Below are 14,956 nucleotides of genomic sequence, written 5' to 3'. Positions count from 1 at the left end.
AGGAACCTTTTAGTTCAGGGGAAAGTAGTTCTGGGGGCTAAAGGACCCCGGAACTCTTGGTCGAAATGCACCTATTGATTTGACATGACGTGTGATCAGTTTGTCTCTGGTGTTACTCATGCTAGTGTAAGTTAATAACAGTCATCAAGGAGTTTTGACCAATCAGAATCAAGCATCTTACACAGCCGGAAGAGGAGTAAGAGAGCCGGGTAATAGAATATAAAACACTATCAGAAAAAGTATTAAAGGACTTTAATTGGAACGTTTTTGAGAACTTGGAGTAACATTTATGTAAGAACTGCAGATCATCATCAAGACGAGTTCATGTGGATGTGTTAAATAAATCACAGTGAGTGTTTCTTTCACATTAGTGTGGCCGAGTCTACCAGCCCAGGTAAAAGAAGTCAGTGGACAGAGTTTATGTGGTCAGTGTTTGTGATACTCAGGATACTCATGGATCTGTTCAGTGCTCCAGAGTCTCTCGTCTGCCTCAGATCAGCTCTGTCACACACTGATCTTGCTCATATAGATATGAGCTTTAGAAAGTTAAGTTAAAAGAGAAGGTGATCAGCCGCAGCTCATGCAGACCTTGAACACTCTGGTCTGTTTTGGTTCTCTCTCATTATTAATCAGCGCTTGTTTCATTAACACATGCTCTCTCTTTTGTTTTCATTCAGGCAAGAGGCCCAAAAAAGGAATGGCCACCGCCAAGCAGAGACTGGGAAAGATCCTGAAGCTGAACAGACACAGTCACGTCTTTGTGTAACGCTCCGAACCTTCTCAACCTGCAGAAAGAACAACACGGGAAGAAGAGGAAACCTTTTTTGTGTATCTGTTTCCAGACACGTGCGCGCTGTAGGAAGAGGAAGGGAGGAAACGAAAACAGAACACTGCCTGGAGACCATGAGACTGAACATGACAAACAAAAACACGCTCACTGTGCATGCTTAGGAGACAGGGTATCCATTAGAAATAAGCAAGCGCACGATTTTCACCACAAGCACACTAAGAACAAAAACAAGGAGCTCGAGACGAGACGCTTGTTCTGAAATGTTCTGCTGCAGGGAACGCTGGAGTCAAGCTCCTGAGGGCATTTTTTTTTAAACGGACTAAGGAGAGAAAGGAGGTCTACCAAACCCAGAAAAAAAAAAGAATGAATGAATGCTTCATCGGCATCACATTCACCAACCTCTCCTCTCACTGCTGAACGCACCACCTCCCCACAATCCTTCACTTGCTTCACGGCTTTTTGCGCTGAGCCGACGAGGACGGAGGAGCCGGTGAGAAGGTGAGACGGAGCGGTGTCTTTAGCAGGGTGTGTGTTTCCCCGTCGCACCCCGAGCGGCGGGCGGTTAAAAAAAAAAACGAGGTGCTAAGGAGGAGAACTGATGTTTCAAAATGGTGCTTATTGTTTGTACTTTTTTCTCCACTCATGCTCGACCCCCTTGATCCTTCTCCCTTTATCTCAATCACACCAGCAATAATGACTTTGAGGAGCGGGCTGTGAGAGGCAGCACTCTGGAGCATCCCTCTCTCCTCCATCTGTCTGTCTGTGCGTCCACAGACTCACCTCTCAGTGCTCGACACGCTCAGAACTCTGCACTGTGTCGATCCTGGAGGAGCGTGTTGCCCAAAGTGCTCCCTCTCTGTTTGAAATAGGAATTACGAGTCCTCGCGACTCCAGCTTAATTTATTCTCGTTTATCTGTGATGTTGATTTTTTTAACGTGTTATTTTTATGGATTCTGAATGATGTATTTATTAATTGACAGAGATAATGATTTATTATATTTTGACCCTACCACCTCAGCTATTCTGAGAGTTTGTTCCTCTTCTAGGGTTCCTCTTTCTTTGTTTTTTTTATCTTTAACAGATACCTTTTTGTAAATGTGGATGTTTTAGAGTTAATGTGATCTTCCTCTGTTCAGTAGCAGTTTACCTTCACATCTTTTCTTACCCTCTCTGCTGTCACACCCCTCACACCCCCTCTCCCCCTACACACACACACACACACACGTTGAATAGACCCTGTGTTTTGATTCCCGTCTGTTCTGGTTTCCTCTTCTCTCTGTAGCCGGAGACGTTGGGCGATGTGCGAATAGAAACGAGGTTAGGTCGTCAGCTTCCACATCCACAACCTGCAGCCTGTTGCACCAGCTGTGTGTAAGTTGAGTCCTAAGTTAGGGTGTAAAGTCCTCACTGAGCCACACGTTGAAACTAATTAGTCTGTAACCTAAGTTGAGTCGATGTTTGGTGGTACCACGGAGACATAAGGTTCATCTTAACGAGTAGACCGTATAGGGTTGTAAAGGGGTGGACAGTTTCTGGTAAATTTCCATGGGAAGTTAAGCTGGGGAATTTTGGAAATATTCCAAATTGGAAACTTTCCATTGGAATTTATGGGAATTAACTGGGAATTGAGGGTAATTTAATGGAAAAGTATCATATCCAGGTATAAATATGTTTTTGTTATAAGCAGACATCCAAAATAATACAAGTAAAACAGATTTATTTCTAAGTAGAACTTTATGAAGTTTTAAATATTTGATTGAACAATCGATTCTATCATTAAAGAACAAAAACATGAATGTTGAGTTAAATAGCTGGTTGTTTTAGTCAGGATTATGCTAAAACATATTTTCCCCAGCTATATTTAAGTTCCCTGTTAAGAGCCAACCTTCAATTTAGTCATTAATTCCCATGAAAAGTTTCCAACTTTGAAAATTCCCAGAATTTTGCAACCCTGAGACCGTAACGTCCAAACTAACCAAAACATTGTCGCAGATCTGACGTTTAAACTTCAGCCAATCAGAGGAAAGCACCAATTTTGATGCTTCGTTATCTTTCGTGCCTAATCGTCTCTGAACTGAGGAACAGCTGAAACAAACTTCTGTTACTGTCAGGGAACAACAACAGAAGGTAGATCTTGATAAAGTGTCACAGTAAGGTGATAGCTATTGTCTAAATCAGGGGCGTCAAACTCATGTCAGTTCAGGGGCCACATACAGCCTGAGTTGACCTCAAGTGGGCCGGACCAGTAAAATCGTAATATAATAACCCTATAAATAACAATAACTCCAAATTTGTCCCTTTTTGTTTTGGCGCAAAAAAAGTACAAGAACATTCTAAAATTGTTCACATTTAATGAACTCTCTTTTTTCAAAAACTGCTGTTGAATTTTTTTGCCATGATGAGTCTCATAGTGGGGCCGAATATGATATTCTTTAAGGACTGAAACCTAGGCTCCTTCCAAAAACAGTGGATCCACCGCTTCTACATATACATAAACTTCAGTGTTGGATTTTAGTGCTCTAAAAAGTCTATGAAATTCAACCAGATTATGCAAACTACAAATGTCATTTTTCCTCCTCATAGAAAAAAAGTCCTGGAGCGCCGTTCAGTTTGATGGAATGCGCCCCCCAGAGGACAAATTTGAAATGGCAGTTACTTTTATTGAAAAATTGATGTAAATGTCTTCTCTGCAATTTTTCACTTTGTATCCCACGAGCCGGATTGGAACCTCTGGTGAGCCAGTTTTGGTCTGCGGGCTGTATGTCTGACACCCCTGGCCTAAATCCTTAATCTACAGTGTTTATAATAACAGTGACATCTAGTGGTAGAATCATCAACTACAACATACATTAATATTCTAGAGTGCAAATCTTGCTCATCATATTTTACGAAGGATGTAATCTCTCGTTGCCGAAGTAATCTAGCTGGGAGAACCCTCTATCTCCACATCCTCCAAATCATCCCACCTTTCAAAAGAACGCGGTACTCTACGGCGGACTTTACACCTACTAGGAGCCAAGTGTAAGAATTAAGTTGGAACTATCTGAGCTGGTGCAACGCCCAAAACGTTAGTAGAGTGTGAACTCATCCTAAATGAGAGTACGTTCAAACTAGGCTACGTTTAAACTTTCACCCACCTGGTGCAACAGGCTGCTGGTCTTTGTTTCCTGACTTGTGCCACTTATCATTTAGCAAAAAACAAACAAGTATTCTGAGCCACTGTGGTCGATCCAAAGTAGTCGATGTATTGAGAAGACGTGAACGTTTGAGGAACTGATGTGGGGATGAGTGACTTTTTTCTAAGATTTCAAAAAAAAAAAAAACCCAGTGCTGATGTGAGGTGTGTGTTTTGCTCGGAGTGTGCAGTTCTTCACTCTCAGGGAATGATGCCATGGACATAACCTTCGATTAACCAGCAGCCACGTCAGTCACGCCGCAGACGGGACGCTCTCACCCTCCCGCTCCCAGGACGCCGAGGTTTGCTGTTTTTTTCCTCCATCGCTCTGAAATCACTTCCTGATGTTGTTTTCACCGGCTTGGTCTTCATCCTTTTTGGCGAACTTTTACACCTTCTGTTGTTGAATTTGCTTCCTAACACTGAGCTCAGTATTACACACATTCAGTTGACCCCCCGTGTAAACGACACTGTTGCCACGTAGCTTTAAGGACAGCGTGAAAGCTTTGCTCAGGTTGACTTGTAGTGACTGTGATCATCATCCAGCCCTGACGAGGTGTTCTACGTCCCCCCCTGACCAGACTGATTTCCTTTTTTCCTACACTACACTTCCACCTTTAAACTCTTTGCATGCTGAATCACTGAACTCTCAGAGCTGGCCCGCAGGCAGGGTTTGTTTGAAGCTGTACGTTTTCATCCTTACAGATCTGTCCCTCTTTGCTTTGATATGCAGCTCTTTAAGCATTTGTGTTTCGTGCGTTGGTTCTTGAGATGTTTTCTTTCCAGATTTAAAGTATACAAACACTGGCTAACTGTGACACTGTTGATGCATTGCATTTTGTTTCTGCATTTCAAAAATTGCGTGTAAATAAAACTAATGAAATGAGGTACTTGTATTTTGTCCAGTTCAACCTGTCACAGCTTCCTGTACTGTTTTATACAAAGAGACAAACGCTTCACTTTAATAGATAATTTTATTCGTCTATGTACAACAACGACTCGCAGACATCCTGAAGGCTTCCACAAAGACTTGCACAGCAGCTTGAATCCCTCACCGTGATCTACAAACAAAGAAACAAAGATAATGTTTACTGTTACAGAAACAACACAAGCATCTTTAAAAGTTAAACAGCACACAATCAGTAATCTTACCAGCATCAATTTTTCCCCCAAAAACTGAAGAAGTCGCCTTATTCTTCATCATCAGCTGGAATTCCCAACTCCTCGTCCGTCCACTGAGAGGCGTCTGGCCATGGGAAGTGACCCTACAGAGGAGAGGAGGAATCATTAAAGATCAAACATCAGTTAATGTTCAGACACACCGCTGTATGACTAAAGTAAAGCCACGTTACACATCTCAACAGCTGTATGATAACTGGGATTATCTGATCCTACTGACCACTGAGATCACTGCAGACTTCAGTCCTCTCATAGGAAACTCTAAATGTCCCTAAAGGCTCATTTTTAACACTCGCCAAGAGTGACATTAACAGAACTTAACACACAATAGTACGTTTTCCTGCAACCCAACAAAGAACCATCATTTATTTCCAGACAGTCACAACTGGTTCAGATTGTTTGATCTGTTGGAAGTCATGCTGAGTTTACTCTCTTATTCAGCGTCTCACTTAGCGATGAAGATTTAGTTCACTTAAGTCAGGAGAGACAAAATAATCCACAGTTTAAGAGCTCCCGTGTTTTTATAAATCAAACATTTGACCACATTTCCGTTCTCGTCCTCTCCTCTTGTTTCTAAAGCAGAATTAATCTAAAATAACAGCTTCTGTTTATAACTTAGCTTCTCTAGCATTAAATACAAATCAGACAACAAACTTACCAACTAAAAACTGTTGTCTTATTTACTGCAGGCATGTTTAGCAATGTAAATACAACATGGAATTTAATGTATACGATGTTGAGTGGGTTAAAACTCTGGTTTTCCTGTCATTATACCTGAATGTCAAAGGATATATGATGATAATAATAAACCTTATTTATAAAGCACTTTTCAAAACAGGGTTTAAAATGAGAGAAAATAAGTTATGTGAGAAACAATACAATATATTTTAAAAAAAAAAACATTGTAAGGAGAAGAAAAAAAATAAAGATAAAATTGTAAAACAAATGAATAGATAATAATTATAAAAATGAATGATTTTTTTTTTTTAAACAAATAAAGAAATAATAGAAAAACATGTAAAATTAAATTTAAAAAAAACAGCAAACAAACATAAAAAATGGGACAATATAAAAAGGCTTTAAACCACCAACAGATAATAAAACAAAGTAACAAACATAAGAATACAAATAAAATAAAAAATAATAATAACACAGCAAAAGATTAAAAAAAGGCTAAACCAATCAAAAAAGATCAAAGATATAAAATCCTACCTATGATAAAGTCTGAAAATGAAATATAGTTATTTCAATAGTGAAGTCCTGTATGTGACTTCACACCCTCTGGACTCACTCCATAGTCTATATGTATTTATAAACCCCAGCTCCGCAGCTCTGTGAATTAGACTCAGTGGTGTCTGTAGGACTCACCAGAACTGCATCAGGGTCGTGCCAGCAGTGCCAGAGGATCCAGAACCACATGGCCCCGCTGATGAGCTCAGACTGGAACTTCTGGTTCTTGGTGACTTGAGGGTAGGCTCGGTACTGAGGCTCGATGTGAGGTCCTCCGCTGCCACTGAGATAAATATACAGATACAACACGAGTTCATATTCTGATCAGTGTCACAGTGTGTGGAAATAACAGACATGTAGTGAATATTAATCTACATCTTTAAAAATAGAAGCTTTAACATCAGCTGTCTGTTTAGCTAACATGCTAACGTGTTTAGCACACTCACTTTCTGCTCGTGATTCTTTGAGGTCCTCCTTTAATGATCCGGCTCCCCGCTCGGAGGATCCCCATGGCCCTTCCAAAAGAAGACATGTTGTTTATTCCGTCAACAACAGTCTTCTTTTGGGGTTTATGTGTTTATCTGTCGTGCAGAGAGCTCTGTTCGCCGAAGAGTCACCTTCTCCAGCATCAATAAAGGACCTCTCAATATGGGCTGCTGTGATTGGACAGAGTGTGACGACTTCCTTGTTCCTTTGTTCTGATTGGCTGGGTGAAAAATTTACATGTACGACACAGCGCCCCCTTGTGGTCCACTGAGGACATGACTCTTACTCATTGATAACTTTGAGTCTTTAAGGCTTCTTATTTTTTAGCATTAATCCATTAAAAAGACTGAATTTAGGGAATTTAGGCAACATATACAAACAAAAACCTAATAGTGAGAACATGTATCTGAATTGTTACATATTTTATTAAATTGTAATTCAATAAACAAAATCAGGAACAAAACTTTGTAAAATTAGTTATAGTTGGCATATGTTTAAAACAGGGGTTCACAAGTATGGGTCAGGACCCCCTGGGGTGTCATGAGATGTCTTCCAGAATGTTTTCTTTTAAAAGTTATCTAAAAATAGTAGATTTTACTCGTTATAGTAAAAGATATCGACAAAAGTAGATGCTAAGCTTGAAATAAAACCTTGAAAATAGAAAATGTAAAGAGTTTTCTGCCTTTCTTTTTGTCAGATGACTCCTAAGTTGAGGGTTTGTGAACAGTTAAATATCAAAAGCATCAGTAGCAGCAGGTTAATTCATAAAGGCACAGGAAACACAGACACATGCTCATATAGGTAGGGTCATTTTCTCCAGACCAACTAAATGAAGCCACATTAAATCACTTTTAGGGACAGTGGAGGTTGTGAGTCTTTGACACCTATATGACGGGGGTTTCAGGCTGAAAAGTTACATTCAATAAATCTATTTGAAAGTGGAAAAACACTTCATGACATTCTAACAGGTTTATCCACTAGATGGGGTCAAAGGCTTAACAAAGCCTGACAACACCTCTCTATAGGATGTATTGTGTTGTGTTGACATTGTACATATCATTTGAACAAGGTTATCTTCAACAAAATGGTTTTGTGATTGTGGAGAATTAGGTGCTTGTGTAACTTGGCAAAAAAGTAAACACAAAATAAGGACTCGGTTAGGGTTTCTGTGAAAAGACTGCGGCTCATTTTTATGACAAATATGTGGTTTGTTTGTTAGTAGAGCTTCAACACCACAGCAGACACATGAGAGACACATGAGAGACACATGAGGGACACACAGCTACAGCAGTCTCAGTCTGCAGCTGTGTTTTAGTGGTGGGGGGTATCAATTCTGTTGTATCGATATATCAATAGTTACTCATTTGAGTATGGATTACTCTAATAAAATATCAATACTAATTAATAAATGTGAAATAAAAGCACATTTATCATTTCTGATTCTTTTAGGGTAACTTACTCCAAAGTTTTGTACTGACAAATTCAGAGACCTCATGATCACAGTGTCATTTTAACAGCTGTCATGGTGAAGAGGCTGTTTTATGCTTTCCACTCAGAGAATTTAAAAAGAGGATGTAGATTAGTTATTATTTATGAGTTTTTCTAAATTCATTTCATTGTTTAAAAAAGGCCAGCAAAGGATTTGCATTTTAAAGTTTTTAAATTAACAGTATTTATCATGGGACTTGTCTTTCAAGGGTTGCATTTTATTTAAAAAATAATAAATCACTTAAAGTATTGGGTATCGAATAAATTGCCTTAAAGTAATCTGTATCGAATCCTAACAGTGTGGTCTCGCCCAGCACTCCGTGTGTTTGTGAATTAAAAACACCGTGAACGTCTCAGGATGTGAACACAGGAAATCATAACAGAGGCGGGAGCGCGCACGGCGCCGCCGCCCATAACTGCTCTGAGAGCGTGCACGAGGAGGAAAGAATCCTCGACGCCATCTTGTTTTCCAGCCAACGGCTACGAGCGGCTACATTCGACGAAGAAGAAGTGGATTTTTTGAACACCAGGGTTAAAAAACACGAGTGTGCACTTCAAAATCTAACATGTCTTCTTCACCCCCGAGGTTTCACCCACAGCAGGGCCTCTTCAGAGCAAGGGGACACCCGTTACGTTGTTACCTAATGGCGCCTGGTCGCTCTCCGGTTGCGCCCCTCTCCCCTCTCAGCTCAGAGCCCGCCCACTGAACACCAACTGCATGATGTCATCGCAACCTAATGTCCAAAATAACCCAAATTCGGCCATTTATTTTACATACATTATCACCTTAAGCATTCTAAACGCCGTTATAGTCATTTTTAAATAGGTCAAGATAATCCTCAGATCAAAATGCAAAGGGAACAACGGCCATGGATATGTTCCGAAAAATCGACAGTTACATCTTTGGACACCAAATCCTCGACAGCCGTTCACAGATTCCCGTTTTTAAAAGGGGGCTCGATCGGCCTCACTACCACATCCGTCCTCTCCTAAGTTTATCTCTAACAACCTGCATGCCCGTGCACCAGCATTTGCAGAGGTCCTGTACGAGTGCGCATGCGCGGGAGGATGCGGTTTAGGGTGGGGGAGGGTCAATAGATGGAAACGATGAGAACATCCTCTCCCCCAACATATGATGTCAAAGGGATTTCTACTCACTGATATCTGCAGGAGGTGACAGTAACTGATGTAACAACACAAAAACAATCTAAAGGAAGCTGCTGATTTCATGTTTTTATTGGTCCAACATGTTCTATGATCAAACAAACAAGTCAGGTTGTTTTTAAAATTAATCAAATGCATTGAATAAACTTCTTTGTGATGATGAAGGGGCAATAATTCAATAATAAGACTTAAAAAAAACAAGTTAATTGGAAGCGAGTCCAAGAAGTGATTTATTATGCTTCCTGAATATAATATAATCCATCTCAGCTTTTAGATTATGCATAATTGTAAACACGCAGAGCATGGAGGCCGGATTTCTATAATTTATAACTGTGAATAAATGTCGCAGCTCTGTGAGTATCTCCTGTGGTCAGTGCACTGAAGGATACTCTCTCCTGACATCAGTTCAGGAGGCTATACAGAGCGCTCCTCTTGTGTAAGGGGTTACATAACAGCTTAGTTGCCTCCTACTGTGTTGTGTGGCGGATTTAGGTGCTCCTTTTCTCCCATGCCAGTGCTTATATGGAGGATATTGTTCCTTAATAGTCACATTTGATTTTGTGCTCGTTTAAGTCATGAAGATTATTATATCACTTAAGAAAAACTACCTCTTTATAAGGTATTCCATCCAAAAAATATACCAAACTCCTATTAGTCACATATGGGGTGATTTACTTTAACCCTCCTGTTACCCTCAAATGTACCAACATCTTTTATCCTTGGGGTCAATTTGACCCCAGCAATTTAAACCTCCAGAAACCGATTGTTACCCAGGTTTATGTGTCAGGTACTTTATGTTTCTTTGTTGACTACCTAAATATCCCTTTAAATAAAATATATTTGAAGCATAAACACAATTTAAAGCCTTCAGAAGGACTTTATTTGTCAAACTGCTCTGAGTTAGTCATGCTTTCATCGGCCCTGCCTTGTTTCTATGCTATTAAAACGTATGACACAGGACACATCATTGAATGTCTTCAGAGACATGATGGCTGGAAATATTATATCACAATCTAAAGGTTGGCGGTTTGATCCCAGCTCCTGCAGTCACATGCGGAAGTGTCCTTGGTTATGACCTAATTATCATCCAAAACAACCAAATCAAATGTGTGTAAAATGTTATTTCTTAGGTTATAGACAGATACAACAGCCTGGGGTCAAATTGACCCCAAATAACACAGATGCGTTTCTTTATTTTTTACTGGAAATTGGAACATATCAACATTTTAAGTTTACGTTTTCCCAGTTGTCCCCATTAAATTATGAAAAGTCATGAAATATGAATCCAAAAAAATGATGTTAGTCATTATTACCTTGCTTTCTTACAGATCTTCTGGTTGTGTAAGAAGCTTGATTCTATTTGGTCAAAACCCCTTGACAGCGGTTATTAACATTCACTAACACGAGCAACACCAGAGTCAAACTGATCGCATGCATTCATGTCAAAACAATCCACTGAAAAGAGTTCTGTCACATTTAATAGGCAGATAAGAATCCATCACCATAGAATTACTGGGATAATTTATTTAAAACTGTAAACATAAATCATTTTAAATCAGTAAAATAATATTGTAATCAATGTTTTTGACGTGTTTGTATTTTAAGTTAGTGGCCGGGTAATAAGCGGGATAATGTATGGTTAGCAGGTTGTTATGGGAAAAAGATCCCAACAGGTAGGGGTGCTAATCATAGATTATCCCTTACTTAATTTAGAAACGTTAAACATTGAATGGGGTCCAATTGACCCCAAGGATAAGTAAGGGATAATGTATGGTTAGCAGGTTGTTATGGGAAAAAGAATCCCGACAGGGTGAGACAAGACACCGACGGGAAGCGGAGGGGTCTTGTCTCACCCAAAAGGGCTGCTAACCATACATTATCCCTTACTTGATTTAGAGATGTTAAACATTGAATGGGGTCCAATTGACCCCAAGGATAAGTAAGGGATAATGTATGGTTAGCAGGTTGTTATGGGAAAAAGAATCCCGACAGGATGAGACAAGACACCGATGGGAAGCGGAGGGGTCTTGACCACCCTGAAGGGATAACATACAGGTGCTTTGTTGTTTTATTTTTGGGAAAAAGAGTGATTTTATCCTAACCCTGAAGGGGTGCTAACCATACATTATCCCTTACTTAATTTAGAGATGTTAAACATTGAATGGGGTCCAATTGAGCCAAAGGATAAGTAAGCGATAATGTATGGTTAGCAGGTTGTTATGGGAAAAAGAATCCCTTCAGAGGTCCTGACCATACATTATCCCTTACTTGATTTAGAGATGTTAAACATTGAATGGGGTCCAATTGACCCCAAGAATAAATAAGGAATAATGTATGGTTAGCAGGTTGTTATGGGAAAAAGAATCCCGACAGGGTGAGACAAGACGCCGACGTGAAGTGAAGGGGTCTTGTCTCACCCTGAAGGGGTGCTAACCATACATTATCCCTTACTTGATTTAGTGACGTTAAAAACATTGAATGGGGTCCAATTGACCCCAAGGATAAATAAGGGATAATGTATGGTTAGCAGGTTGTTATGGGAAAAAGAATCCCGACAGGGTGAGACAAGACACCGACGAGAAGCAGAGGGGTCTTGACCACCCTGAAGGGATAACATACAGGTGCTTTGTTGTTTTATTTTTCGGCAAAAGAGAGAGATTTTATCATAACCTTTAAGGGCTGCTAACCATACATTATCCCTTACTTAATTTAGAGATGTTAAACATTGAATGGGGTCCAATTGACCCCAAGGATAAGGAGGGGTAACGTATGGTAAGCAGGTTGTTATGGGAAAAAGAATCCTGACAGGGTGAGACAAGACCCCGACGTGAAGCAGAGGGGTCTTGACCACCCTGAAGGGATGACATACTGGTGCTTTGTTGTTTTATTTTTGGGCAAAAGAGAGAGATTTTATCATAACCTTTAAACTCTGTCATGAAAAGGAGGAAGCAGGAAGAGAAAAATAAGTATAAAAATAGCCTACTGATTAAATTCTTTCACAGCTGACTTCACTTCCATATTGAAAGTAACATCAATGTAAGAATCTTCCACCATTAGCGCTATTTCCTGTGCTATTTATTTAATAATAGGTTAAAATTCTGAACAAGCAGATCATCAGGAAGTTATTTGACTGATTTAAGAAGCAGTGTCTTCTACATTAGCTCTGTGATGTAGTCCAAAGAGTGCAGCACGAGTTAAGTCCGAAGCGTCGACGACAGAAATAGCAGACTAGAAAGAATCACACTCGTGAACGCGCACAGATCTCGGGGCCGCGCTGCCCCTGTGAAGTCGGGAGGGAAGCCCCGCAGGATGTGGAGGCGGAGCCCAAGGTTTAGTGATGGGGAGGGAGGGGGGCTCGTGGGGGAGGCGGAGTCTCGGCAGTCCTGGCAGGGCCGCCATTTTTGCAAAGGGAAAAGAGACTGTTTGAGGGGATCTAATTTCTAAAAGTCGCCGTTGATAAGGGCACAGTTTTAACGGTTACCTATTAATTTGGAGTCAAATTCGGGCTCCCGCGTAGAACAAGAGGACAGATATTTCCACCGAGAGAATACTGCTTCCAGGACGCGTTCAAATACAAACATTTTAAAGCTTTGCTAGGATCCGCAGTGTGTGGACAGAAGTATTGTTTTGGTTGTGGAAGCTGTGTGGAAAGCGACGGGGGTCTCACCCAGGTCCCCGAATTCGCTCTTCAGATCCTCCAGAGTGGACATAAAGCGGTGAGTAACTTTCATTCAGAGGAGGTGGTTTGGTGAGCACAAATCCGACCTGGAAGAAGGCTATTGTTGGCTTTAGTTAGCTGGCTAGGCTCATCATGGTGATGCTGGCTAACGTAGTTGTGGGTATCAGCTGAGGTTAGCCTAGCTAGCTTGATCACCAGCACTGTTAGTTCAATGTTTATATATGCATTATATGTTTGTTTTTGTTGTGCTCCACTGAAGACTTGAAAATAGCTAACTAGATGACGTAATTTCTAATGGAAGTGACAGGTTGGCCAAGAGAGCGATGCTAGCTAGCGCATGCTACTAGCTCGAATTAGCTTGACTGATCGAGCAGAGCCCTGACTTTTTGTTGATTGTGAGGCAAAAAAAGAGTTCTAACACAAGGCTATGGTGTACATAATGCCTATATTTAACAAGTTGTGATATCGGGGGCACAAAAAAAGGCGAACGAGGTGTTGTGCAGTGTGAAATTAGTGCTGCAATTAGATTAATGTGCAGTCAAAGCGTCCAGGCAACAACAGAGAGGACTGCCAGCTTTGAACTTGTCCTTAAAACAAGTCATAAAAACATCCTTTTACATGTTCTCTGGTTCAACATGAAGCAAGAGGGACTCTGTGTGTTTGACACAGTGACACTGCGGGCCGTGTTGCGCACGGTGTTCGTATAAATAATGTGACCTCCTAATATAAAGCTACCCGCTCCATTTCAAAGCTGGTAATTTACTTTACATAAGCTAAGGTTCCCTGGTTCTGCTACTGCTGCTGCTGTCAGCACACTGCCAGCTCCATCTGAACACAAAAACACTGTAAAGAAAGAAAAAAAGAGTAGATCCAGTAAAGTAGATTTTATCATCCTGCTCACACACAGAGAAATAGATGATGAGAAGAATATCAGAAATGCTGCTGCTGCTACTCTTCAGAGGAAACTAAATAAAGGGATGTTTTGTCCTCACAGATCCCCAAACAGCACCATATGTTAAAAAACCTCACTGGTTATAATGCGTAGTGATCTCACAGGCTTCAGAGCCCCTTAAAAAGAAAGGAGCTGAGATCAGATGTAGTTAAAAATAGATCCCATGTCCAACAAGGAACTAAGCATTGGTATTTTCCCTATAATCGGACTTTAAAGTACACTCCACGATCACTTAATTTAGATGCAGGGTGTAATGGGTTCAGATGCAGTAACCGTGGGGGAGGGGATGTTCCCTTTACAGTTTGTAACTCCATCTCCGACTGACCATGCTGAAGTAACTCACAGTCACACAATAGGCTGTTTAACAATCCTATATGTGAATGTTAACACTTTTGCTGGGACTAGTTATCTCCCAGAATCTCTCTGAAGTATTAATCCACTCGTTAGCTTCCTCGCCTAGCTTAAACACACTACGCATTATGCTGTTAGCCTGCATTTGTTACTTGTGCACACCCGTTCACTTCATGTATCATTATATCCACTGAAACTTCACTCATCTTTGCTTTAAAGTCGAAAAAACTCTGCTTTAAGTCGCTTCGTGCGTCGAATTTCCCCCCTTCTGCTAACACTTAGCGAGGCCATGATTGCTAGCCTGTTAGCTTCCTGTCTTTGCCTTTTCGACGAATTCACATCAAAACCCTCACGGCAACAACACAGAGACTGTACCGACAGCGTGATACTTAAGGAAGGGTGTGTGAAAGAGGTTGATTGAATGCTTTCTTGTGGGGTTTTCCTCCCATGGCGAGGCTCCC

At 40.7% G+C, this 14,956-nt stretch overlaps 3 protein-coding genes across 14 annotated transcripts in view; 2 read left to right on the top strand and 1 right to left on the bottom strand.

Annotated features, from left to right (window-relative positions):
• kdm7aa (lysine (K)-specific demethylase 7Aa) overlaps positions 1 to 4,853 on the top strand; it is a 31,538-nt gene extending 26,685 nt beyond the window's left edge. Inside the window, exon 18 of the mRNA XM_034673313.1 lies at positions 678 to 4,853. Coding sequence (XP_034529204.1) covers positions 678 to 766 — 89 coding nt within the window. The 3' untranslated portion in view covers positions 767 to 4,853. The remainder of the gene's footprint in view (positions 1 to 677) is intronic.
• A 68-nt stretch (positions 4,854 to 4,921) lies between these two features.
• Positions 4,922 to 7,040, bottom strand: ndufb2 (NADH:ubiquinone oxidoreductase subunit B2). The gene is made up of 4 exons (XM_034673315.1): positions 6,822 to 7,040; positions 6,514 to 6,658; positions 5,119 to 5,231; positions 4,922 to 5,027 (listed from the first exon to the last, which is right to left on the bottom strand). Exons 1-3 carry the CDS (start codon positions 6,905 to 6,907, stop codon positions 5,157 to 5,159), a joined length of 306 nt encoding a protein of 101 aa, XP_034529206.1. The 5' UTR covers positions 6,908 to 7,040; the 3' UTR covers positions 4,922 to 5,027; positions 5,119 to 5,156.
• A 5,815-nt stretch (positions 7,041 to 12,855) lies between these two features.
• kmt2e (lysine (K)-specific methyltransferase 2E) overlaps positions 12,856 to 14,956 on the top strand; it is a 37,317-nt gene continuing 35,216 nt past the window's right edge. For 11 of the 12 annotated variants that reach the window (XM_034673218.1, XM_034673215.1, XM_034673210.1 and 8 more), the window contains exon 1: positions 12,865 to 13,229. The gene's annotated coding sequence lies outside the window, so the exon portion shown is untranslated. Of the gene's footprint in view, positions 13,230 to 14,956 lie in introns of all 12 variants that reach the window. The other variant, XM_034673212.1, reaches the window with a different exon arrangement.

This window comes from Notolabrus celidotus, chromosome 21 (genome assembly GCF_009762535.1).
Source record: "Notolabrus celidotus isolate fNotCel1 chromosome 21, fNotCel1.pri, whole genome shotgun sequence".
Lineage (NCBI taxonomy): Eukaryota > Metazoa > Chordata > Actinopteri > Labriformes > Labridae > Notolabrus > Notolabrus celidotus.
Note: the sequence above shows the minus strand (reverse complement) of the source record. Positions and strands in the feature narration are given on the sequence as shown.

Excerpts from the sequence above, each read along its gene's own strand:
- ndufb2 (XM_034673315.1), bottom strand. The coding sequence starts at position 6,907 with ATGTCTTCTTTTGGAAGGGCCATGGGGATCCTCCGAGCGGGGAGCCGG. Across the intron at positions 6,659-6,821 it reads CAAAGAATCACGAGCAGAAA|TGGCAGCGGAGGACCTCACA; the intron begins GTGAGTGTGCTA and ends TATTTATCTCAG. Across the intron at positions 5,232-6,513 it reads ACGACCCTGATGCAGTTCTG|GGTCACTTCCCATGGCCAGA; the intron begins GTGAGTCCTACA and ends TCTCCTCTGTAG.